Source organism: Eumetopias jubatus, unplaced genomic scaffold (assembly GCF_037043125.1).
Source record: "Eumetopias jubatus isolate StellerSeaLion01/CBP00866 unplaced genomic scaffold, mEumJub1_p1.0 scaffold_15, whole genome shotgun sequence".
Classification (NCBI taxonomy): domain Eukaryota; kingdom Metazoa; phylum Chordata; class Mammalia; order Carnivora; family Otariidae; genus Eumetopias; species Eumetopias jubatus.
Window position 1 is genome coordinate 74,535,331 of NW_028274821.1, and position 24,015 is coordinate 74,559,345.

The 24,015-nt window shown below is 45.8% G+C and overlaps 2 protein-coding genes across 3 annotated transcripts in view; one reads left to right on the forward strand and one right to left on the reverse strand.

Annotated features, from left to right (window-relative positions):
• Nucleotides 1-24,015, forward strand: part of PRPF4 (pre-mRNA splicing tri-snRNP complex factor PRPF4) — a 48,657-nt gene that overhangs the window by 15,458 nt on the left and 9,184 nt on the right. Inside the window, exons 11-16 of one of the 2 annotated variants that reach the window (XR_003610039.2) lie at nucleotides 1,282-1,404; nucleotides 1,514-1,621; nucleotides 1,703-1,821; nucleotides 2,324-2,674; nucleotides 7,058-7,168; nucleotides 20,049-20,235. Coding sequence is in view for 1 of the 2 variants with exons in the window: in XM_028107624.2 (XP_027963425.1) it covers nucleotides 1,282-1,404; nucleotides 1,514-1,621; nucleotides 1,703-1,821; nucleotides 2,324-2,517 (544 nt within the window). In the remaining variant the exon portion in view is untranslated. Of the gene's footprint in view, nucleotides 1-1,281; nucleotides 1,405-1,513; nucleotides 1,622-1,702; nucleotides 1,822-2,323; nucleotides 3,244-7,057; nucleotides 7,169-20,048; nucleotides 20,236-24,015 lie in introns of those variants that run through there. The other variant, XM_028107624.2, reaches the window with a different exon arrangement.
• RNF183 (ring finger protein 183) lies at nucleotides 5,790-13,271 on the reverse strand. Its single transcript, XM_088019011.1, has 2 exons — nucleotides 12,998-13,271; nucleotides 5,790-7,694 (listed from the first exon to the last, which is right to left on the reverse strand). Exon 2 carries the CDS (start codon nucleotides 7,655-7,657, stop codon nucleotides 7,085-7,087), a length of 573 nt encoding a protein of 190 aa, XP_087875137.1. The 5' UTR covers nucleotides 7,658-7,694; nucleotides 12,998-13,271; the 3' UTR covers nucleotides 5,790-7,084.

The following is a 24,015-nucleotide window of genomic DNA, read 5'->3' on the forward strand; positions in this document are numbered from 1 at the left end:
TTTTTATTTTCACACACAGTTCTACCACCATGTATTTATTTGTTTATTTGAGGTTTATTGAGGTGGGGGTTTTTTTGTTTTGTTTTTTTTTTAAGTTTTTATTTAAGGGATGCCTGGGTGGCTCGGTCAGTTGAGCATCTGACTCTTGATTTTAGCTCAGGTCATGATCTCAGGGTCATGAGATTGAGCCCCATAACGGGCTCCATGCTCAGTGTGGAGTTTGCTGAAGATTCTCTCTCTGGGCCCCTGGGCGGTGCAGTTGGTTGAGTGTCCGACTCTTGGTTTTGGCTCAGGTTGTGATCTTGGGGTTATGGGATTGAGCCCCGAGTCAGGCTCATGGAGGAGTGTGCTGGAGTTTATCTCTCCCTCTCCTGTTGTGTTCTCTCTCTCAAATAAACCTTAAAAAAAAAAAATTTCTCTCCCTCCCCCCATACTTTTTCCTCTTTAAATAAATAAATAAATAAATAAATAAAACGTAAATTTTATTTATTTAAGTAATCTCTACACCCAACATGGAGCTCAAACTCACGACCTTGAGATGAGTCGCGTGCTCCACCAGCTGAGCCAGCTAGGCATCTCTCTACCACTGGTTATTGAAGAGACTTTGTTTTCCCTGTTGAAATTGCTTTAGTGGCCTCATTGAAAATAATTTGACCAAAAATGTGTGGGTCTCTTCCTATACTCTTTCATCTCTTGCATTGATCTATTTGCTCATGACTGATTTTTGTATCCCCAACATCCAGTTTGAAGGCCCAACAAATACTCAGTGAGGGAAGGGACTTATCAGTGGAATTGAGAAAGAAAGAAGGCAACAGTCTTTGCTGGGTCATTCTTAGAGAATTGTATTCTTAAAATAGCTGCTGAAATAAATTTATAGGAAGTCCATGGTTTTCCAGGTAGCACTCAAGACAGATGTGCTTAGTTGTTGAGGTATTTTTTTATGCCAGAAAAGAATTTGTTAATATGGTTGTATGAATAGTTTCAGAAGCATAATTTTTTTTTAAGTTTTTATTTATTTATTTGACAGAGCGAGCACAAGCAGGGGGAGCGGCAGGCAGAGGGAGAGGGAGAAGCAAGCTCCCCTTGGAGCGGGGAGCCCGATGTAGGGCTCAATCCCAGGACCCTGGGATCATGACCTGAGTTGAAGGCAGACGCTTAATCGTCCGAGCCACCCAGGCGCCTCATCAGAAGCATAATATAAGCTACAAATGTTTATAGTACTTTACACATTGTAGGAGTTGAATATCTGCTGGCTAATTGTTGGTTTGATTTTTTTTGTAGCTATGACCGCTCATGGCGCTTATGGGATTTGGAGGCTCAAGAGGAGATCCTGCATCAGGAAGGCCACAGCATGGGTGTGTATGACATTGCCTTCCATCAAGATGGCTCTTTGGCTGGCACTGGGTAAGCCTTCTTCCACCTAGCCAGGGGCAGCTCAGTAGTTTACCTGTTATGTATCCCTGCTTCCAGGAGAAATGGATTCAGAATGTTCATTTATAAATTATTTTGTCAGGGGACTGGATGCATTTGGTCGTGTTTGGGACCTGCGCACAGGACGGTGTATCATGTTCTTAGAAGGCCACCTGAAGGAAATCTATGGAATAAATTTCTCCCCCAATGGGTAAAATGAACTCATTGATTGATTGATACATACAAAGAATGTATCTTTGTTTCTAATTCGGACACTCTATCTGATTCACAGGTACCACATTGCAACTGGCAGTGGTGACAACACGTGCAAAGTGTGGGACCTTCGACAGCGGCGTTGTGTCTATACCATCCCTGCCCATCAGAACTTAGTGACTGGTGTCAAGTTTGAGCGTAAGCTTTCCTCTTGTTTTGCCTAATCACAGGACAGCTAGATTGAACTTCCATGGAATGCAGGCCAGGCTTTAGGTTAAATTACGAGTGGAACAAGAGAGAATTCGGTCTGTGTTGAAAAAGGAGCAAATTTTAAGTTCCTTCCTTCTACCATATTTTCAGATAGAGCTATGGCACAGCACGCTTTTTAGTAAGTAACGACGACTTCCATAAGTGCTTTTTTTCCCCTGAAAGTTGTAAGCACTGACTCCTTAATGTTATTCTAAAAATACTGTCAGGGAAAGAGCCAGAAGACCTTAATAATGTTGCTTGTTTCCCTAAGTGTGTAGTCCCTTTTTCCTGGAGGTCTTGGAGAAATGTAGATGAGAATATTGGGCTTTTCCAAATGGAGAAATATCTTCTTTTTTGAAATCGTATATTCTAGCAGACTTTTGTGCTTTTATTTTCTTTCCTCTTTTGATACTTGAATACCTCAAGCAGCTCCCCTTCTTTTCTCTTAAAGCTATCCATGGGAATTTCTTGCTCACTGGTGCTTATGATAACACTGCCAAGATCTGGACCCACCCAGGCTGGTCTCCACTGAAGACTCTGGCTGGCCATGAAGGCAAAGTGATGGGCCTAGACATTTCTTCTGATGGGCAGCTCATAGCCACTTGCTCGTATGACAGGACCTTCAAGCTCTGGATGGCTGAATAGGCAGGACCATGGAAAAAGGGCTCTAACCTCAAAGCTCTTCCCTAAGAGCCATTTTCAAAAGAAAGGAATTGATATGTTTTGTTCTATCATGTTTTTTGCCAATTACATTGTATAGACCCTCAAAAGAATTGGATTTCCATGTCAGCCTCCACTCCAGGTAGGCAGCCCAGTCTCTGGGGTTGATGAACCCCTTTTGTAGTTGAAATTTTTATTTTCATCTTCAAACCCTGCTACGGACTGTGTAGACCTTGTTTTTATTAATCTATTGTTTGAATGCCCTATTGCCTCCTTCACAGCACTCAGGATTGTGACTGGCTCCATTTTTAATTTTGAAACTTGGCTTTCCATTACGTGGTACGTGCCTCAGGACTACATGTGACCCACAGAGCAAGCAGCTGCACTATAGTCTGGAAGCCCTCAAATAAAGAGGCACTTCTCACCACACACCTGGTTAACCAGTGCCTTGACAGAGTGCAAACCTTTCCTCTGCCTTTAGAACAGGAGATGAAGAGGTAGACCACAGCTATGCTCAGGGTTATGCAGTAAAGAAGATTTTACGTCTTCCTGTTGAGTTTGCTTGGAATGCTAACCACATCAGGAAGCTCAGAACTGAACATTTGCCCTGTCCGAAAATGTCTTCCATTTTGCTTTGAAGTTTGGCATCCTTTGTGTTACCCCAAAGCTAGGCCATTGTGTCAAGAGGCAATGAAATTTCTGGAAAGCAAACATGAAGTCTCTGTTGTGCCACCTCCTTTGTATTGGTTATTAAGAGGATGTACCTTTCATGGCAAGGTAACTGGGAAAAATCCCTCATGGGTATTCGTCAACATCAACTTTCTTTTTTTCTTTATTACACACTTGCTACAGAGTAAAATCCTATTATAAAAAATGTCCTTTAAAGACTTATTTTGTATAGTTAGGCATTTTCTGAATCCCAGCCATTGGTCCATAGAGTTCTCCCCCCCCCTTTTTTTTTGTTTGAGATACAACGGATGATACCAGATATGGCTTATTCCAGTTTTTCTCTTCTTAAGCACTCTGCTAATAGTTTTTGTTTTTGTTTTTGTTTGTAGAGACTACTGCCTTGTGGGCCAGACTATTAGCAAACTGGGTCTGGACTCTGTAATTCATACTCATTGGCCGTGCAGCAGTCACCTTCACCTCTTTCCACCCCAAATACACAACCACTGAACACGAAGTACACAGTAAATTCTGACAAAAATACAGGAATTTGGAAGAAGAAAGGATTGCATATAGAGAAATGGAGAAGGGCTTATATGATGGCTTTTCCTTGAATGTTCAAAACACTTCATTTGCTGTTCCAGAGGGGCTGACAGTGGCTTTGTCTAGTAATTCTATCCTGCAAACTATGAATGTGTGATAATCTTTTGTCTAATTTTAATTATAACCAAATAGTTGCATATTTTGAGTGCTGGTTAAGCTTCTGAATTATGGGCTCTGCCCCCTGTTGCGCATTTGGCACTTCGTTATTAAGTATTAATGGATTTTATTTTCTCCATAGTTGGCCGTGGAAAATAATTTTTCATTACTAACTTTTGTACTATGTGTAAAGTAATAATTAACATTAGTGTATTAGCATGCAATCTGGATGTAGTGTATTAACAAAGGTTTTAAGTTTTTCAAGTTTAAATTTTACTATTCTGTTGAACTTTTTTTGTGTGTGTGTGGTTGTTCCAAGAGATTGAGGTAGCAATCAGGTGAACACATTTCATGTAAGCTTTTGGCAAAACAGTTCCCTTGTGGAATATACATTACTTCGTTGTAAGGAGGCAGTTAGCTGAGAAGCATAAACCAAATATAGTGTTTCATAATAATAGTGAGAATCAGAGCCACCACTTAAAAGGACACTTCCTGCCTAGAGACTTTGCCAGCCATGTTCAGACACTTCATTTAATCCTCCCAATCTTCTGAGTTAAGTTGTATTCCCTTTTTACAGACAAAATCGAAGCTCAGAGAAGTTGGGTAACTTGCTCAGGGTTACCCTGTCAGTGAGTGATGGAGCCTCGTCTGTCTGTGTGTCTGTGACCTTAGGAAGAGAATTCATAGGGATTTACTGAGTATGTTGGCAGCACTGGCCAGACAGAATGACCAGTCCAGCCAATATGGCCTGTTTCCTATACAAAGCCAGAGCTTTTTAGCCCCTCTACCTGTGACACCTCCCTTGTGATGAGTCACTGCATCTCAGTCTGACTTCATGCCAAAGGGAGTCACGGGATTTCACCACCTCTACGTCATGAACTAATAAGGCGCCTGTAATGTCACTCAACAGGAAACTTTGCATCTTGGGATAGATGTTTTGTTGTGTGGAGCTGTCTTAAGCATTGCAGCATGTCTCACCATCCCTGACCTATAGAGTAATAAAAGCCAGAAGCACAACCCACCCCATCATTGGAACACCAAAGTTGCTTCCAGACATTTTTGCATGCCCCAAGGTTAGAACTACTGAAGGTAAAAATAGACACCCTACTGTTGAGCATATCCTTCCCTACCCCCAAAAAACTCAAACCTATATCTTTCCCTATGTGGATGGTGTACTAGCCACTCCAAGAGCCACTCCCCAATTCTACTTGGACAAAAAGGCCCCCACCACTTACTGGCTGGTGAGCTGGAATGAGACAGCAAAACCTGTGGAGCCTCAGGTTCACCTGCAGAATAGGGATGAAGTTTCCTTAACTCAGAGCAGTAAGCTCTACTGCAGCGGCAGGTGTTTCTTCTTGAGCTTCCCCCAGCTCCTCTCCCTCTCCTCATGGCCCAGAGAACATAGGGAGATCATTGCCTAATTTACTTGCCACGATGTTAAGGAGCAACGATGTGTAAAGAAATGAAATCAGCAGGGAGAGGTTGAGTCCCAGCTTTAGTGTAATTATCTTTGATGGTGCAAATGGAGAGGTAGGTGTCAGTCCCCTGGCGGGATACATAGGGTAGCATTCCAGTTTTGTAATGGAGAATTTTCTTCATGTTGGTGCTTAACACCATGTGGTCTTAGGAAACATGAAATACAGGTCAACTGTATTGAGAAGCAACTCCATTGAGAAACGCAACTTTCTCTCTGGGCTAGTCGGGTTCCTGGATACCGTGGTCCAGCCCTTTGGCACAACTTGTTCCGTAGCCCTATAATCAAAGATCTGCTTCTCTGCCCTGGCTATTTTGGAGTATTTTGTGCATTAAGATCCCTTAAGAATTTATAGAAGCTAGTTCCGTTAAGCACAAAATTTTTAGAACAAATAAAACCGACTCCGTTTCTGACCTCTGAAAGTTTATTCCACAAATCAAGATCTCTTCATCGTGATGGTGTTTTAACCACTTTGAGACTGTTCCAAAGCCGTGGGCCACAGGGCAGTATTAAAACTGGGAAAGCAGAAAGGGTTTTAGACAATGCAGAGGTAGCAACTTGTAGCCAAACAGCTGAAGCATCTAGTTTGCCTTGGTTCTAAGATTCTGTCACGTAAAATGAAGACCAGGGTCCCCCGTCTGCATGGCCTGGGATGGAAGCTAAGGCTTTTCCGCTGTCCAGGGCTTCTGCTTTCTCTCTCAAGGTCAGAATTCCATTGCCTGGAGGAGGGGAGTTGACTCTACCCAACATCCAGGCTTACTTGGGGCCTCTGCACCTACCAGCCTACACCTTTTCTCCAAATCCCAGATTTCTTTTGATTCACTGACCCTGGTTTCTTTTCACCTTTACACTTTTATATTCTCAACACTCCATAAACCACATGCTGACAAGAGGTTGTCTTCTACAAGAAGCAGCCCTCCTTGCTGGTAAAGGCTCTCTGTCACCCATGGATAATTCCACCCTTCTCTTCCCCTAGTTCTGACATAACATGGGCCGAGTAAGTGGTGGTAGAATGAGCAAGTGCGTGAATTCATGAATGCACACCATTTTTTCCTGGGACTGGTGGCAAGACTTCCAAAGAGAAAACTGAAAGAAGGCATGCACATTTGCTCACAGAATTGAAGCTCACTTGACAAAATTTTAGCAACACCTATTAAAAAGAGCAACTCAAATGTGAACGGAGTTCGAAGCAACTCCATTGAGAAACGCAACTTTCTCTCTGGGCTAGTCGGGCTCCTGGATACCGTGGTCCAGCCCTTTGGCACAACTTGTTCCGTAGCCCTATAATCAAAGATCTGCTTCTCTGCCCTTCTTGGCCCCGTGGCTCACGTCAAGAGAGACCTAGATGTCTCTTCACATCTTTTCCCAGCCTTTTAGCTTTCAGAGGTTCTCATCATAGTAGGGATCTGTTTGCAGAAGCAAACACGTGGACTAACTGATAGACTGTAAAAATGAACAATACAACAAAGGAAGACAACCCCAAATGAGGCTGTGCAGTCCCCATCCCCAGCAACAGTCAAGAAAGGCTTAGATCCAGGGCTCTTGGGTGGCTCAGTCAGTTAAGTGTGTGACTCTTAATTGCTCGGGTCTTGATCATGGGGTTGTGAGTTCACCCGTGTTGGGCTCCACGCTGGGCATGGAGCCTACTTAAAATAATAAGAATTAAAAAAAAAATTTTTTTTAAAGGCGTGGTTCCTTGCCCAGAAGCAGTGCTCACGCCACACCCCAAAGGAATTGGTTGGTCCAAAAGATGGAGAAGATGAGCAACAGAGTGACACTGAGGATAACAGCCATCAGGTAAGAAAAGATCCGGAACTGAGGGTTGCGGAAACACTCCCTCAGAGAGTAGTGGCTGGGGATGGGAATGGGCAGAGACCTGGTGGTAGGGCCCACGTCCTGGGGGGCTCCCGTTTGGCTCCCAGGCTCGGGGCCTAGGTCCAGCGTATAGACCTGGGGCTGGCGCAGGAAGTAGCGGCTCTTGGGCTGGTCCTTGAGACAGAGCTGGTGGCCTTCCAGGATGACGTGGTGGGGCTCCAGGCGAAGCAGGGTGAGCACGGCGGTATCTGTGGGCAAGTCTGTGACCGGCTGCCCAGAGGCCAGCACAGTGGGCTGGCGACAGAGTGGGCACAGCAGCTGGCGCCGGGCTGGAGTTACCAGGCTGAGGTGGGCCAGGCATTCCACACAGAAGGAGTGACAACAGTCCAGCACTTTGGGGGTGTGAAATGTGTTGTTGAAGGGGTTCCAGCAGACAGGGCACTCAGGCTCCTGGCCCTGCCGCTCCGCCATCCTCAGATGAGACACCGGGAGGCCTGGCAGGAATGTCCTGGCAGAAAGGGAAAAGGAGCAGAAGGATAACTCGCTGAGCTCCATCCTTGTGCTTGGTCGTAGACTAAGGGTTCTGTGCCTTGTCAAAACCTACTGTCACCCACATTTCACAGATGAAAAATTCAAAAGTCGAAGCAATGTGTTCCAGATCACCAAGTTCCTAAGCTGTAGAGTTAAGTCTGGTGCTCCTGCAGCATCCCCCCTATCAGGGCAAAGGCCTGAATCACCCCACCATTAATGAACTGCCACTGGAGGGGACTGTATCCCCACTTGGGAAGTGGAAAAAAAAATGTTCCTTCTGCTCCATGTGACTGCCCTTGATTTCTCAGACTCCAGGGAGAGGGAGGGGAGCCCATCAGTGGTTTGTGTTATAAGGCAAATACTTCCTTCCCTGCTGCCTTAAGTCCCTGACTAATGCAGAGATGGCCTTTGTGAATTCCGTGGTCTGTCCCTCCTCTGGGATGAATGCCAGGCCCTCTTCCCCTCCTCCCACTGGGCTGTACAGGGCCAACCCTCCAGAGCCCATTTGCCCAGTCTTTGGGCAGGGTACTTCACTGGCTTGGCAAGGCTTTTCTCCTTGACCTGGAAGCTTAGAGGGGCTCTTCTGCCCAGGTCCCCAGGTCAGCCCTTCCAGAACCTCCCAATACTTGGCCTCCCCGGGCTCCTCCTCCCTCCCTTTGTCCCCAGAAACCCCAGGGCACTCACCTGGGCTTCCTTGGTACTAGGTGGTCAGGCAGACTACCTGAAGGACCCAAGGCTCCAGTCTTTCCCTCTCCTGAATCCACACAGCTTTGGGAGACTGCCTTCTCTCTACCAGCCACCAGCCCTGGGGCCTGTCTCCATGGCAGCACACACACAGCACCTGGAGCTGCCAGGTGGCCTGGTCTGCAGCCTCTTGAGCACACCTACCTGCAGCACAGGCCACAGAGCTGCCTGGGTGGCAGGGGGTAGGGAGGTGGGGGACCAGAGTTCCCCCAGGGTGTGGCAAACAACCGTGGAAGCCAAACATCTGCAAGATTGTGGGCAGTCTCTTCAAGACCTGGGATCCATGGCCTAGGAAGGTAGGGGTGGCAATTTCCTTTTCCTAGATTGTGGAGGGGGTAAATGAGCCTCTGGGCATCTCTCCTAGGCCCTCGTTTCTTTTCTAAAATGGCTAAAACCTCCTCCTAACAAAGGGGCTCTGAAGTTTATCTGCTACACAGCCTAAAATCTCTGCACCGCAGACTCAGCAAATTTGTTTATTTTTAAGTGACATCTACACCCAGCGTGAGGCTTGAACTCACTACCACAAGATCGAGTCACATGGTCCTTTGAGCCAGCCAGGCACCCTCCCTTCCTAATAATTTAATGTGCCCAAGTAGCTGTAACCACGCAAGTCTTGCTGCCATCTTTGTTCTTACACGGACAATCAGCCTGGCAGGCAGTGACCCCTGAGGTCTTAGATGGCCAAAGAAAGGTTGGCCATCTCCCCGCCCTTGGGGACTTAGGGAGTCAGGAAGGAGAGTTCCAGCCCCACTTCCCCATTTCAATCAGAAACACCTAGCTTTTCTCCTATCGATCACTTGAATTAAGTTGAAGAGTTGAGCTGCTGAGGGGGGGACAAAAAAAGTTGAAAAACCACTTCTCCATCCTAAGCACTCACGTTGCTGACGCTCCGGAGGCAAGAAGTGGCTCTCACCCAAGGTACCCCAGCTAGGCAGCGGTACCACCTGCTGGATGTATGTTATTCACCACATAGTAAGTGTTTAGCACCTGATCAGGAGATTCCTCATGCCAGGAGTCTCTCGTAGGAATCCAGGAAGCGTGCAGGGGGTTTGGGGGAACCAAGTCTCCCTGGTGTGCCTCCAAGGACACCATCCGCCCTGACTGAGTTGAAACCAAAACCTGCTGACACTCTCCTGCCCATGGCTTCCGGGTTTCCTTCTAGACTTCTTTCACTGCTCCATGTAGGGAGGAGGAAACAAAGGGATGAAGAAGGAGGATAGAACAGCTCTGGCCGAAGCTGGGAGTTTATCAAGGATCCTTACCTACAAATGTCTTCTGTGGACCAGTCATTCCACAGTTATTAAGGTATCGAGCACCAACTGCATGTCCGGAACTGTACTAGGCACTGGGTAAACAATGGTGAACCAAAGAGGCATGACTTTGACCTCATGACATTTAGAGTGTCATGAGGGAAAAAGATGTCTAGTGAGCAGTGGGTAATAAATAAATATGTAATGCATGCTACAAAGGACAGAAAGGAAAATGGGCTTAGGGAACGGCCTCCATAGGAAACCACCAGGAAGGGTTGCTGCAAAGAGGGGGTCTGAAAGCTGCATGTGAAGGACAACAAGAAACCAGCCACACAGCGTGGAGGAAGGACGTTCTGGGCCAAGGGAACAACATGTACTGAAGCCCCAAGGTGAAAAAAGGCTCTGCCAGATTCAGGAAGTGAAAGAAGCCTGAGGTGCAGTGGGTGTAGAGATTGCTTAAAAAATAAAATCTTTAGGGTGCCTGGGTGGCTCAGTTGGTTAAGCAACTGCCTGGAGTTCCAGGATCGAGTCCCGCATCAGGCTTCCTGTTCAGTGGGGAGTCTGCTTCTCCCTGTGACCCTACCCCCTCTTGTGCACTCTCTCAATCCCTCTCTCTCAAATAAATAAAATCTTTAATAACAACAACAGCATTCCAGCTACAGAGCAGAGAACAGACTAAAAAGGACAGAGTGGAAGTAAAAGACCATGAGGGACTTCATCATTCAGGCTGGGATGGTGGTGCTTGACTTAGACAAGGCCATGACAGAGAAGATCCAAGGGAAGGAATAAAAACCATCTCTGGAGATTAAATCAAAAGCACTTCCCAAAAAGCAGTGAACAACATAGGTTCTGGAACCATGTTATTGAGGCTCATGACCCCAAAGGCACTACTTCTCAGGGCTGTGATCCCAGTTGAATTGCTTAGCCTGTGCCTCAGTGTCTTCTGAAGAGGAAAGTAGTATGTCTGAAGGTAAAGCTCTTAGAGCCTGGCGCCCAGCAAAGACTACCTATGAGATGGGCAATTATCCCTGCAAATGGATTTGAGAGACAGGAAAGATCAAAGTTGACTTTGAAGCCATGAGAAAGGTTTCTGCGTTGAGCTTTAAGGAGCTCTGAATTCCAGAGTGTATCCATAGCACCTTGAGTACATATCAAAAGCCTTGAAAGGTAATAGCCTTGATCCAGCAGTTCCCCTGCTGGGAATCTGTCCCATGGAAATAATCAAGGACCTGTGCAAAGGCTTGATTGTAGGGATGCCCGTAGAAGCACGGCTCTACCAGTGAAGTATGGAAAACTACATACTCCGTCAACAGTGGGACGCTAATTAAAGACATTCTGCTCCAACCACATGAAGAGACATTCTGCAGCCTTTAAAATGATGTGATAAGGGGCACCTGGGTGACACAGTTGGTTGAGCATCCAGCTCTTGGTTTTGGCTCAGTTCATGATCTCAGGGTCATGAGATCGAGCCTTGCGTCAGGCTCCTTGCCCAGCAGGGGGTCTGCTTGAGATTCTCTCTCCTTCCTCTGCCCCTCCCCCTCCTGCTCTCTCAAATAAATCTTTTTTTAAATGATGTGCTAAAACATCTATTAATACGGAAATATGTTTGTGATATGCAATTAAGCAAAAAGAACCAGTAATAAAGCCATATCATGATATTATTCAATTATCCTGCATATGTGTGCCATGGAAAAAATATCTGGAAAAGCAAACACCAAAATGTCAACAGTGGTTATCTCTGGGAGTGAGATTATAGGTGGATTTTGTTTGTTTGTTTTAAATTATCTGAAAATCCGGGGTGCCTGGGTGGCTCAGTTGGTTAAGGGACTGCCTTTGGCTCAGGTCATGATCCTGGAGTCCCGGGATCGAGTCCCACATCGGGCTCCCTGCTCAGCGGGGAGTCTGCTTCTCCCTCTGACTCTCTTTCCTCTCGTGCTCTCTATCATTCTCTCTCTCTCAAATAAATAAATAAAATCTTAAAAAAAATTATCTGAAAATCCTCTAACTTTACTGTAGTCCAATAAACTTGTATTACTGCCCTTAAAGACCTCCCTCTCCCCCCAGAAGCAGACCTCACATTTTCTGAAGTTCCATGGCCGAAGCTGTAAAACGCCCCGTTCAGGAGGAGGAATAATCATTCTTGCCTCAGCACCTGGGCCCTTATCTGCCGGGGTCCCCACAGACATCCACTGCTGTTTCCGGCGCAGCAGGGCAGAGTCCATTCTCTCCAGGAGAGACTCTGACCACGTACCCTCCCACCACCACTCACCCCCCACGCTGTTGAAGCTGCAGTAAGTCCTAGTCACCACCCCAAAGGCATCACCTTTGCGACCAAGTCAGCCAAATATTGTCTATAGCATCACCCCAAAGTTTTTACCCTCGAGAGAGATGAAGAACTAGCATTTTTTAAAAAGATTATTTGAGAGGGAGAGGCAGAGAGAATCCCAAGCAGACTCCACGCTGAGTACGGAGCCCAGTACGGGGCTTGATCCCACAACCCTGAGATCATGACCTGAGCTGAGACCAAGATCAGTGGCTCAACTGACTGAGCCCCCCCCCAGGCGCCCCAAGAGCTAGCACTTTTATAGGACTTCACAGTTTACCAAAGGGCCCCGGTCCTGGCTAGGATCTTAAGTGAGGCAACTCACATCTACATTTGATGATTGCCTTTTACAATTTTTTCCCATCTGCATAAGGCCATTAGGTTCTTTTTTTTTTTGTCCAGTTATTTATTGTTGTTGTTTTTAAGTAATCTGCACACCCAGTGTGGGGCTTGAACTCACAACCCTGAGATCAAGAGTCACATGCTCTACCAACTGAGCCAGTCAGGTGCCCCAAGCCCATTTGATTCCTTAAGACCACCCCGTGAAGGAAGCAGGATAGGGAGTTGAAAGTATGCAGGCTTTGGAACCAGACTTATTTGCTGTGTGGTCTTAGATAAATGGCTTATCATTTTTCTTTGTAAAATAGGCTAATAATCCCCCACCTTAGAGGCTTGCTGTGAGGAAGGGATAGTATCTGTAACATGCCCTGCAAAGCACAGCAGGTGCTTAGTACACAGTTGGCATGATAGTTTTAGACCCATTTTATAGATGGGGACGCTGAGGCTCAGCATGTGAAGTGGCTTGTTTAAGGGTTCACAGCTAACGAACCACTAAGCTTGAAAACTGGTCCCAGGAGCCCTGCCTTCCAGGCCAGTGTTCATGCTGGCTGACAGCAGTGCCTCTCAGGACTCTGGGGTCCTGTGTCCCACCCGTCCCCCCCATGACCCTTTGTGGCTCCTTACCTGCTTCCTCAGAGTCTCCTCCTCCAGTCCGCAGGGTGGCCATGCAGCATGTTCTCTGTGCTCTAACTCCTTTGGCCTGGTTTCCAGGCAGTTGTAGGCGGGTCTTATTTGCATTGGTCTTCTGGCTGCTCCTGGCCACAGCTCTATTGCAGGTTTTCCTCTTCCTTCTGATGACTTTGGACAATCTATGCTCATGGGGGACAGCCCAGGAGCTCTGGTTTTCTCTTCCTCCTGTGAGTCACTCTTGCTTGTTCTCAAAGGGGGTCAAAGTCTCTCATCCTTGCAGACCTCGGTTCGGTATTCAGTTGGTTTCCTGCTATGTCTGACTGCACCGCCTTGACTCACACCCAGCCTTACTTTGATGGAAGGCCGGGCATCTCTGAAGCCACTTCTGGCCCTCAACCTAGTTAGCTCCTTCCCTACTCTGAGCCCCCACAACCAAAATACAAAGGGCTCTTGCAAAATATTAAGAAAAAGGCAAATTGTCCAACAGAAAAACAATCAAGGGAGAGTTATTTAAGCATAAGCGTGAAGAGCCTGGGTCAATCAAGTCAGACTTCAGGGTCAGACTCAAGTCCTTGCTCAGAATCCAGACTCTACTCATTCACTAGTAATGGAGATGAGCAAACTGACTTCTCTAAGCCTTGGTTCCCTTCCCTGAAAATTGGCATCATAATTTTATCTACTTAATCTGATTAAATGAAATAGCACTTGTAGAGATCACAGCACGGTGCCTGGTACACGGTAGCACGCAGTAAATATTAACTACGACTTTTACGATGATATGATCAAGCAAATCACCAAAAAGAAAAGAAGTACAAACGGAACATATACGTAATTGCTCAACTTCATTTATGGTTAGAGAAACTCAAATTTGAATAAGACACTGAGTCTTTTTTTTTTTTTTTTTTTTTTGACAGAGAAAGCACGAGCAGGGGGAGCGGGAAAGAGAGAAGCAGGCTCCCCACTGAACAAGCAGCCCGATGAAGGACTGGATCCCAGGACTCTGGGATCATGACCTGAACCGAAGGCAGACACTTAACCATCTGAGCCACCCAGGTGCCCAAGACACGATTTTTTAAAGACATTTCTTTTAGGGGCACCTGAGTGGCTCAGTTGGTTGGGCGTCTGACTCCTGCTTTTGGCTCAGGTGATCATCTCAGGGTTGTGGGATCCAGCCCTGCATCTGCGCATCGGGCTCACTGGGCGGAGTCCGCTTGGGATTCTCTCTCTCCCTCTCCCATCCCACCCCCACACCACTCACACATATGCACTCTCTAAATAAGTAAATAAAGACACTTATTTCGATATCTGTCAGTCTGATAGACAAAAAAACAGCCACTATTACTAAAAGTAATAGTGGCAGTTTTCTGTGTGCTTTACTAAATGCTTCTCATCTGTTACAGTGAATGCTCCCAACAATCCCAGGAAGTACAGTGCCTAGCATAATATGGAATACTGAAAATCAGTGACTTTTCCTTGCTCTTTTCTGGAAAAGAAATCCGAAGCTCAAAGCAAATAAGGGATTTATTTGCCCTCTCCCCAAAGTGTGTCTACACGGCCCATCTTCTGTTCCCTCTCACATTCTCTGTGTTCAAGGACCCCTTCTTTCATTCTTTTACTGACCTTTTAAATGGGGTTTGTAGAATAAATAAGTACATAAATGTATTTGGTGATCTGATCAATTGCCCTAGTCCCATCATTTTATGTTTTTCTTAAATTATTTTTTATTTTTATTTTTATTCATTTATTATTAAGATTTGATTTATTTGTCAGGGAGAGAGAAAGAGAGAGTGCACGCACAAGCAGGGGGAGCAGCTGGTAAAGGGAGAAGAGGGATCGTGACCTGAGCCGAAGGCAGACACTTAACCAACTGAGCCACCCCGGCGCCCCAGCCACGTTGGTAAATTAATCAAACCTAAGGAGTGGGTCGTGGGGACCTCCGATCTAGAGGCAGTTGATCGGACGTACAGGAGACAACCTGGACTTATGATCGGTGTCTGAAGTGTGTGTGGTGGTGGTGCTGGGGATGTCTTGTGGGACTGAGTCCTCAACCTGTAGGATCTGGTGCTATCTCCAGCTAGGTAGTGTCAGAATTGAGCTGCTTGGTGGTGGTGAAAGATACACATGCACTGGAATTGGGTTTGTATCTTTTGGTTTAGTGAGGATGTTCATTGACGTTTTAAGCAAAAAAAAGATTGAAACAACTATAAGAACGCAGCTATGGCACATCAATTAAGTGGAAAACTACCTAATCATTTAAAATGATGTTGCAGAAGAACTTTTATTGACTTGAAAAAATAACCGCAACATATTGTAAACAGACAAGGGAAAGCAGTTTACAAAATGGGGTGTGTTGTGTGAGCCAGATTTTATAAAACAACATTTATACATAAAGACTGAAAGACCACGAGGCAAAATGTTGCATCTCTGGGTGATAAGCTCGCTGGTATTGTCATTTTCTTTTCATTTATATTCTAAATTTTTATCAATGAATATGTATTGTGAACTTTCATAATAGGAAAATTCACTTGGAAAGTCAGTCAGTGTGAGTTTTCTGCGGCCAGGAAATCCAGAACTCAAAAAGGAAAGCAGGGAGGGCATGTAAGTAATCAGTCAGAGTGTTGCAAGCATTGAAATAAAAATGAAATAAACCCTGGCCCTTTTCCGGGTCACTGATTGTTTAGCGAGCAAATGCATTATCACAACGTCTCTGGGTGGTCAAGGCTAGGGAGTACTTTGCAAACAGTGGAAAATTTTTTCGGGAAGATACCCAGGAGAGATAGTGAGGCATCTCAGGAATTTGAGTTGAACTAGTTTAGTTCATGCTTGGGGGGGATGAGGTCAGCCAACCGGAAAAGCACCCCATGTAAGCAGTACCTGGGAGCCGGGTGAGTGAGGAGTCATGAGACTTGGTGGAGCCCAGCCAAGGTGTGGAGTGGAGGCCCAGGGCGGCATGAACCCATCTGGGGAGGAAGAGGCAGCAGAAGGCAGTAGAAGGGCAGTGGAGGATGGAGAAAAGGCAGGTTTCAGCTAGGTAATGATCAGTGTTTAGCAAGGGCAGGAGGCGCCTCTCCCTGTGGGGTACCACATTGTCATGACTCAGAGCCTTGCCCTTAGGCCTGTCCAGAGTTGAGGACGGTCCCATCAGCAAAGGCATCACCTGCAGATTGTTTGGAATGCCGACTCCACACCTACTATGTTGTAATTTGCGTTTTTACAAGATCCTTAGGAGATTCAGGGACATGTGAAAGTATGAAGAGTCCAAATTTGGGAGAAATATCCCCAGTATATGCTCCTTGGCTCATCCTGATTACATGTGTGATTCATTACGTTCAGTTTCATGAAGACTTTGCAAGGACGTGAGGCCAGGAGGAAAATGTCCTGGACAGACAGGGCTGGGTGAATCTCCACCTGGGAACAGGCATTCCCTTGCCTCTGCCTTAGGCAGCATCTGAATCTGTTTTATAAGGTCACAATCCCTTATACAAAACCCTGTGGCCAAATGTGTTTCAGAATTCAGACTTCTCTTTTTTTTAAGGATTTTATTTATTTATTTGACAGAGAGAGACACAGCAAGAGAGGGAACACAGCAGGGAGAGTGGGGGAGGGAGAAGCAGGCCCCTCGCAGAGCAGGGAGCCGGATGTGGGGCTCAATCCAGGACCCTGGGACCATGACCTGAGCCGAAGGCAGACGCTTAACACCTGAGCCACCCAGGTGCCCCTAGAATTCAGACTTTTTCATATTTTAGGACAGTGATATGGGGCATTTACCAATATCTGAAGTAACTCTCCCAGTGGGATCTGAGGTAGTACCCTGGGATCAAATGCTTTAATATTCTGCAATTTATTTATTTTTTTAAAGATTTTATTTATTTTTCAACAGAGAGAGAGAGAGAGAGAGGGAACACAAGCAGGGGGAGTGGGAGAGGGAGAAGCAGGCTTCCTGCTGAGCAGGGAGCCTGATGTGGGACTCGATCCCAGGACGCTGGGATCATGACCTGAGCCGAAGGCAGACGCTTAACGACTGAGCCACCCAGGTGCCCTAATATTCTGCAATTTATTATACCAAAATATTAAACATGATAAGGCCAGGTCAATTTTGTTGCCAAATTTAATGAAAAAACTTTGTCTTCAGAGGGCAGGGATTTTATTTATTTATTTTTAATCTTTTATTTAGTTATTTTTTTAAGTAGGCTCCATGCCCAATGCTCGAACTCACAACCCTGAGATCAGAGTCACGTGCTCTACCAACGGAGCCAGCCACATGCCCCCAGAGTGCAGAGATTTTAAAGAATCATGGATAAGCATTATGAACTATATTATTATTTTATGTTTAGAATGTATCAAGCGGTTAGAAACACTTAATGGTACCATCTCCCAGTTCTAGTTAACCTCAGACTTAGCAGGAACTACAAGATCTAGCAATTCTTTCAACTTCCTCTCATCAAGCAGGTCACACCTGGTGTGGTTATACCCAGAACCCACGGGGTTCTGTGAAGAGCAGTTGAATTTTGGTGAAGTGAAGAGTTGATCCCAGCTAACATTGAGGTGAAATGTCAGAGCGGCAGCGGGAACCCAGGGCCACCAAGTCCCGGCCCTGTGCTTTCCTACCCCTGCAGACAGTGCGCAAGGTGCGCATGCACTTCTGGGCAGTATCCTCCCCTGAGTCTCCACGGAGGAGAGAGGCTCCGGCTGAAGGACGAAGAATAACACATTCCACCTGCTGTGTGTACAAACACGGAACTGAGATTGACCCGTTCTTTCCCCAGCTGGGCTGTGATGACACATCTCATCTTTCCATCCCCCAGACTTTCAGCCACATCAGGGTGGTGGTAATGGGTTCTTAGAAAGTCCTTGGTGTGAGTCAAGTCCTCGCACTTGTTCTGAAGCCTTTCTCCAGGTAAGCCGTGCCAGGAATACAGTGGCAAAAAAGAGTTTGCTGGAGGCTGTTGGTACATCAAAGGTCCAGGGAGTTTCTAGGAAAGTCTCAAAGGCCAGAAGAGAAGGCTCCAGGGCCAGAGTCCATCTCTACTCTTGGGATGATGCTCTGCTGAAACTGGCGGAGAGGGACCCTCATGGGCTTTCGAGTATCAAAATCAGGGAACCAGGGGCGCCTGGCTGGCTCAGTTGGTGGAGCAGGCGACTCTTGATCTTGGGGTTGTAAGTTTGAGCACCACCATGTTGGGTGTAGGAATTATTCAAAAATAAAATATTAAAAAAAAATCAGGAGGGGCGCCTGGGTGGCTCAGTTGGCTAAGCATCTGCCTTCAGCTCAGGTCATGATCTCAGGGTCCTAGGATCGAGCCCCACATTGGGCTCCCCCTTTTTTTTTTTTTAAGATTTTATTTATTCGACAGAGAGAGAGCACAAGCAGGGGGAGCAGAGTGAGGGGAGGAAGAAGCAGGTTCCTGCTGAACAAGGAGCCTGATGCGGGGCTCGATCCCAGGACCCTGAGATCATGACCTGAGCTGAAGGCAGATGCTTAACCGCCTGAGCCACCCAGGCACCCCTAAATAAGCCTTTAAAAAAAATCAGGAAACCAGAGGCCTCCCTCATCTCTGGGGTTGCAGGCATCATTTCTGCTTGTGCTTGGGCCCCACGGTCTCTCACTTTCGTCTGTGCCACAGTCCGTGTCTCTGCTGTTTCCCTTCTCTTGCAGGTCTTTGTTCTTTAACTCTTTGTAATACATGTCCAGTGTAGGAAAAGGAGGAAACTGAGATGAACGTAATCATCCTGACACTTGGGAACAAAGCAAGGCGCTATCCTAGGGGCTCTGCCTGAATCCTGTACCATTCCCGATGACAGCCCTGTGGAGCGGTGCTATTATTCTATCATTCCTGTTCTACGGATGAAGGCACAAGACACAGAGAGATTAAGTCACTTGCCCCAGGATCTGGGTGAAGAGGTGGCAGCCTGGGATTTGAACCAGGCAGTGTGGTGTTGGAGTCCACACCCTTTACCACTACGCCTCTTTATAAGTATTTTATTTTATTTTATTTTTTTATTTATTTGAGAGACAGCAAGAGAGGGAACACAAGCAGGGGAAGCAGCCGGCAAAGGGAGAAGCAGGCTCCCCGCCGAGCAGAGAGCCCGATGCGGGACTCGATCCCAGGACCCTGGGATCATGACCTGAGCCAAAGGCAGACGCTTAACCAACTGAGCCACCCAGGCACCCCTTTATAAGTATTTTAAATGTAAATTTTTTCTTTATTATATGTGATACTCGAACTATTTGGTGGCCTTTCTCCCATTTATCATCTTTCGACATCATAAAATAGTCTTCTACCTCTCCTTCAAAATGAAAGTAGTCCTGCTTTTTGGTTGTAAAAGTGATGAAGGAAATAAATTTATGTATTTCCTTGTCTGTGCATAAAGTGTCTCTGCAGGGTTACACCAGATGCTGGTAACACTGGTTAACCTCCGGAGGGAGCCAGATGGAAGGCATACACGGATGAGAGGGAAGCGTTTTATGGTATAAACTTCTGCACTCTTGATTGACTATGCGAATGTAGTGCCTATTTCCAAAAATAAGTAAGTTTTAAAAATAAGACTGATTCATTATCATTGCCAAAAAAAATCAAACAATATAGAAAGGCATAAAGTAGGAAATAAATTCATCTTTAAAAAACTCAAGACCCAGAGATAACACTGCTAACATTTTTGCTCTGTTTTTTCCAGACCTTTATCAATGAATATACAGACACATGCGGATTTATTTTTACCAAAATGGGATGACGCTGTGTGGTGCTGTACTGTTACCTGTGTTTTTCCCTTAGGGCAAATCATGAACAACATTCCATGCAGCCTCATTTTAAACGTCTGCATGGTTTTTAAGTCATGTGAAGTTGGCCGGTTTCCAAAACATTATTTCTGGATGAACTGAGCAAGTCCAGCATCTGAACATGCGTGCTAGCTGACACCAATTCCTATCACCCCAAACCTGGGCTTTTTAATTTGCTGTGTTCCAAACCCTGGGGAGATCACATCTGGGAAAGGACTGGACCTTCTTTCTGTTTGTGATGTTTAAACGATGTCACTTACTCCATAGGTAAAAGTACTTCCTACCTGCCTCTGCCCCTTGGCCTTCATGCCCCCCACCGCCGAGACACCAATGAAAGTAGAGGGCTCTGGCAGGAAGAACCAGTTGGCATGTCCGAGGACCTGCGTTCCCACCTGGGCTGTGCCACATGCTGTGTGCTCTTGGACAAGTCCCTTTCCTTCTCTGCAGGACAAAGGTAATAACCTCCATGCTGCCCATTTCCACAGTGTTATTTCATTGGAAGACTCTGATGAAGTTATGATTGCAAAAGTAGTATGTAAGATCTAGAACACTGCATACATACAAGCTTTTATTATGAAATTGTGGCCTCTGAACCGGAGGTGTCGAGAAGAAATGTAGACATCAAAACCAGTTGGTCCAGCTTCTTCCTAACGCCGGCTAGTGGAGCTAACACTCCTGTGGGACCTTCCAACATTGTACACACTCATCTTTCAAACCAAGGGTTGCAAAGTATAAGAACACAGTGTTGGCAAGGGTATGGAATGACTGAGACTCTGCCAGCACCCCACACAGTGGGTGGGAATGGGAACTGAAACAACCTTTTTGAAGAAGAGCTGGTATCTACTCAAGCAAGTTACCCTGGGGCCCAGAAAGGCCTCTGCTAGTTACATAATCCACATATATGTGTGCCTGCATTCACCAAATGACAGTGTTAGAATGTTTGAAGTAGCCCTATTTGTAAGAGCCCCAAACTAGCAACCACCCTTAGGCCCATCCATAGTTTATGGATGAAACTTCACACTGGCACACGTTCGAATGCTGTCCAGCAATGAGGAGGGGTCATCAACGACATAGGACAGGGCGGCTCCACCCCACAAACATGCTGAGGGAAAGAAGCCTGAGCCAGAATAAGAGCACTGGACTTGTTTTACTTAGATCTATTGCTGCATAACAAACTACCCCAAAACTTAGTGTCTTCAAGCACCAATTTGCTATTTTTCATGATGGCGTGGGACAGCTGTGCAGTTTCTCTTCTGATTTCATCTGCAGTGGCGTTCAGCTGCACATTTGGCAGCCTGCGAAGGTTCAAGGTGACCTTCATCACATACCTGGCAGTGCTCAGTTCTTCTACATGTGGCCTGGGTCACTCCCTGACGTGCAGCAGCTTTCCAAGACAGTCCAAGTGAAGCCATAGTCCTGCTGAGGCCCCACCTACAAGTTGACAGCATTTGTTTCTCTGCATTTATTTATTTATCTTTAAGATTTTATTTGAGAGAGCAAGCATGAGCGGGGGGTGGGGAAGGGCAGAGGGAGAGAGAGAATCTCAAGCAGACTTCACGATGAGCATGGAGCCCAACATGGGGCTTGATCTCAAGACCCTGAGATCAAGACCTGAGCCGAAATCAAGAGTCGGATGCTTAACTGATTGAGCCACCCAGGCACCTCTGTTCCTCTACATTTATACTGGTCAAACTAAGTCAAAGTGCAGACTCAAGGGGTGAGAAAATAGGCCGGACCTAGTGATAAGAAATCACCTTGCAAAGGGCCACACATATAGGGAGGGGAGAAATTTATGGCCCTGTTTCCCATCTGCCATAATACAGTATGATTCCATGTATATAAAGCAGAAAAGCAGACAAAATCAATTTATGCTGTTATAGATTCCTTAGCAGCTAGGCCTGGAGGGGAAGATGAGGGAGACCATCCAGGCTCCAGGATGTATTACACCTCCTCATCTAGGTTCTGGTTACTAGAGTGTGTTCAGCTTATGGAAAATCAGCAAGCTCTAAACTTAAGGCATCTGAAATTGTTTATGATTGCAACAGTTGAATGAAAAGTTAAAAATATATATAGTGGCTTAAAAAGAATGACATTCAGGGGTGCGTGGTTGGCTCAGTTGGTTGGGTGTCTGCCTTTGGCTCAGGTCATGATTGCGGGGTCCTGGGATTGAGCCTTGTGTGGGGCTCCCTGCTCAGCGGGGAGTCTGCTTGTCCCTCTCTCTCTGCCCGTCCCTCTGTCTCTGCCCCTCCCTCTGCTTGTGCTTGAGCGCCCTCAAATAAAATCTTTAATAAAAAAGAAACGAAGTTCATTTCTCTTTCAGGTCACAGTCTAGCTGGTCAGCATTTCAGGGTAATTCGGGGCTCCTCTCTTGCTGTTCCATCATCCTGTCCTTATCTGAACAGCTGAAGCTATTACTGGCAGTCTGCATTCCAGCTAGTGGGAAGGGACCCACAGGGCTAATCCCAGACAAACACTTCCTTTGGAGCTAATAAAGGAGAAGTTACACACATCACTTCCACTCACAATCCACTGACAAGAATTTATGCTCATGGCCATGCCTAGCTGGGAATGGAGGCTTAGGGGAGCAGCCTGGGCCAAGAGGTGCCAACTTCAGGAAACAGCTAGCAGTCTGCTGCATTTTTCACAATGAAGCTTTTCTTCACTCATTCTGTTTTCACAAGGCTACCCAGAAATAGCTACATTCCTTTTTCACAGTGTTAAAAGATTAAAAACACCAACTGACCTGAGATCTATACTTGTAATTCCTGTGTCAAAGTGAAGGCTGTTACAGACTGGAAACATGTCTCTTGATACCAGTGTTGAAAACATTAAATTTCTGCTGCGGCCAACTGGAAGATCCGGAAGTATTTCTTTAGTGACTGTGAACTCAAAACTCCAGGGGAAGTTTCTTTTATAATCATTGCTCAGATGTTAAGTGATGAATCACTGAATTCTATTCCTGAAACCAATATTGCACTGGATGTTAACTAGAATTTAAATTAAAAAAAATTTTTTTTAAATCATTGTTCAGGAAGATAGTGATAATGGGGACTTGTCTGATACTTTTGTGCTACCAGTGATATCCACTGTATCACAATACTTTAATAGCTCGTAGCTATTTTATTTTTTAAAGTTTTTTTAAAAGATTTTATTGATTTATTTGAGAGAAAACAAGAGAGGCAGAGGGAGAAGGAGAAGCAGACTCCCCACTGAGCAGGGAGCCCAATGTGGGGTTTGATCCCAAGACCCCCGGATCATGACCTGAGCCGAAGGCTGATGCTTAACTTAGTTACCCAGGTGCCCCTATTTTTTAAAGTCTTAGTTATTTAAGTAATCTCTGCACCCCGTGTGGGACTCAAACTCATGACCCTGTGATCAAGCCACATGCTCTTCTGACTGAGCCAGCCAGGTGCCCCAGCTGGTAGTATTTTTAAGAAAACAATATTTTGAATACAAATTGGGACTTCAGTTATAGACAGCCTAGATTATGTATGAAGAATAGCCCTCAAAATTGTATCTTTTCCGGGCGCCTGGGTGGCTCAGATGGTTAAGCGTCTGTCTTCGGCTCGGGTCATGATCCCAGAGTCCTGGGATCGAGTCCCGCATCGGGCTCCCTGCTCCTTGGGAGCCTGCTTCTCCCTCTGCCTCTCTCTCTCTCTCTTTCACAAATAAATAAATAAAATCTTTAAAAAAAATTCTATCTTTTCCAGATCATTTTTAACCTTTCAGTAAAAACAAAGATCCTCTTGTAAGATAGTTTCAGCTACCAAAAAAAATAAGGTGTTAATAATCATGACTCATGGGCGCCTGGGTGGCTCACTTGGTTGAGCGACTGCCTTCAGCTCAGGTCGTGATCTCAGGGTCCTGGGATCGAGCCCCGCATCGGGCTCCCTGCTCAGTGGGAAGCCTACTTCTCCCTCTGACCCTCCCCCTGCTTGTGTTCCCTCTCTCGCTGTCTCTATCTCTGTCAATTAAATAAATAAAATCTTAAAAAAATAATCATGACTCATTTTCCCAAAATTATATATATATATTAGGTAATCTCTACACCCAGTGTAGGGCTTGAACTCACAACCCCAAGATCAAGAGTTGCACACTCCACCAACTGAGCCAGCCAGGTGCCCCTCCTGAAATAAATATATTTAACTTATATAAGGAAATACATAAATTTCTTCAAATTTTAAATATATAATTGGCCAGATTCCAAGGAATTATATACTTTCCTGGAAAAAAA

What these genes read in the sequence shown, in the direction of transcription:
- RNF183 (XM_088019011.1), bottom strand. Translation starts at nt 7,657, where the DNA reads ATGGCGGAGCGGCAGGGCCAGGAGCCTGAGTGCCCTGTCTGCTGGAAC.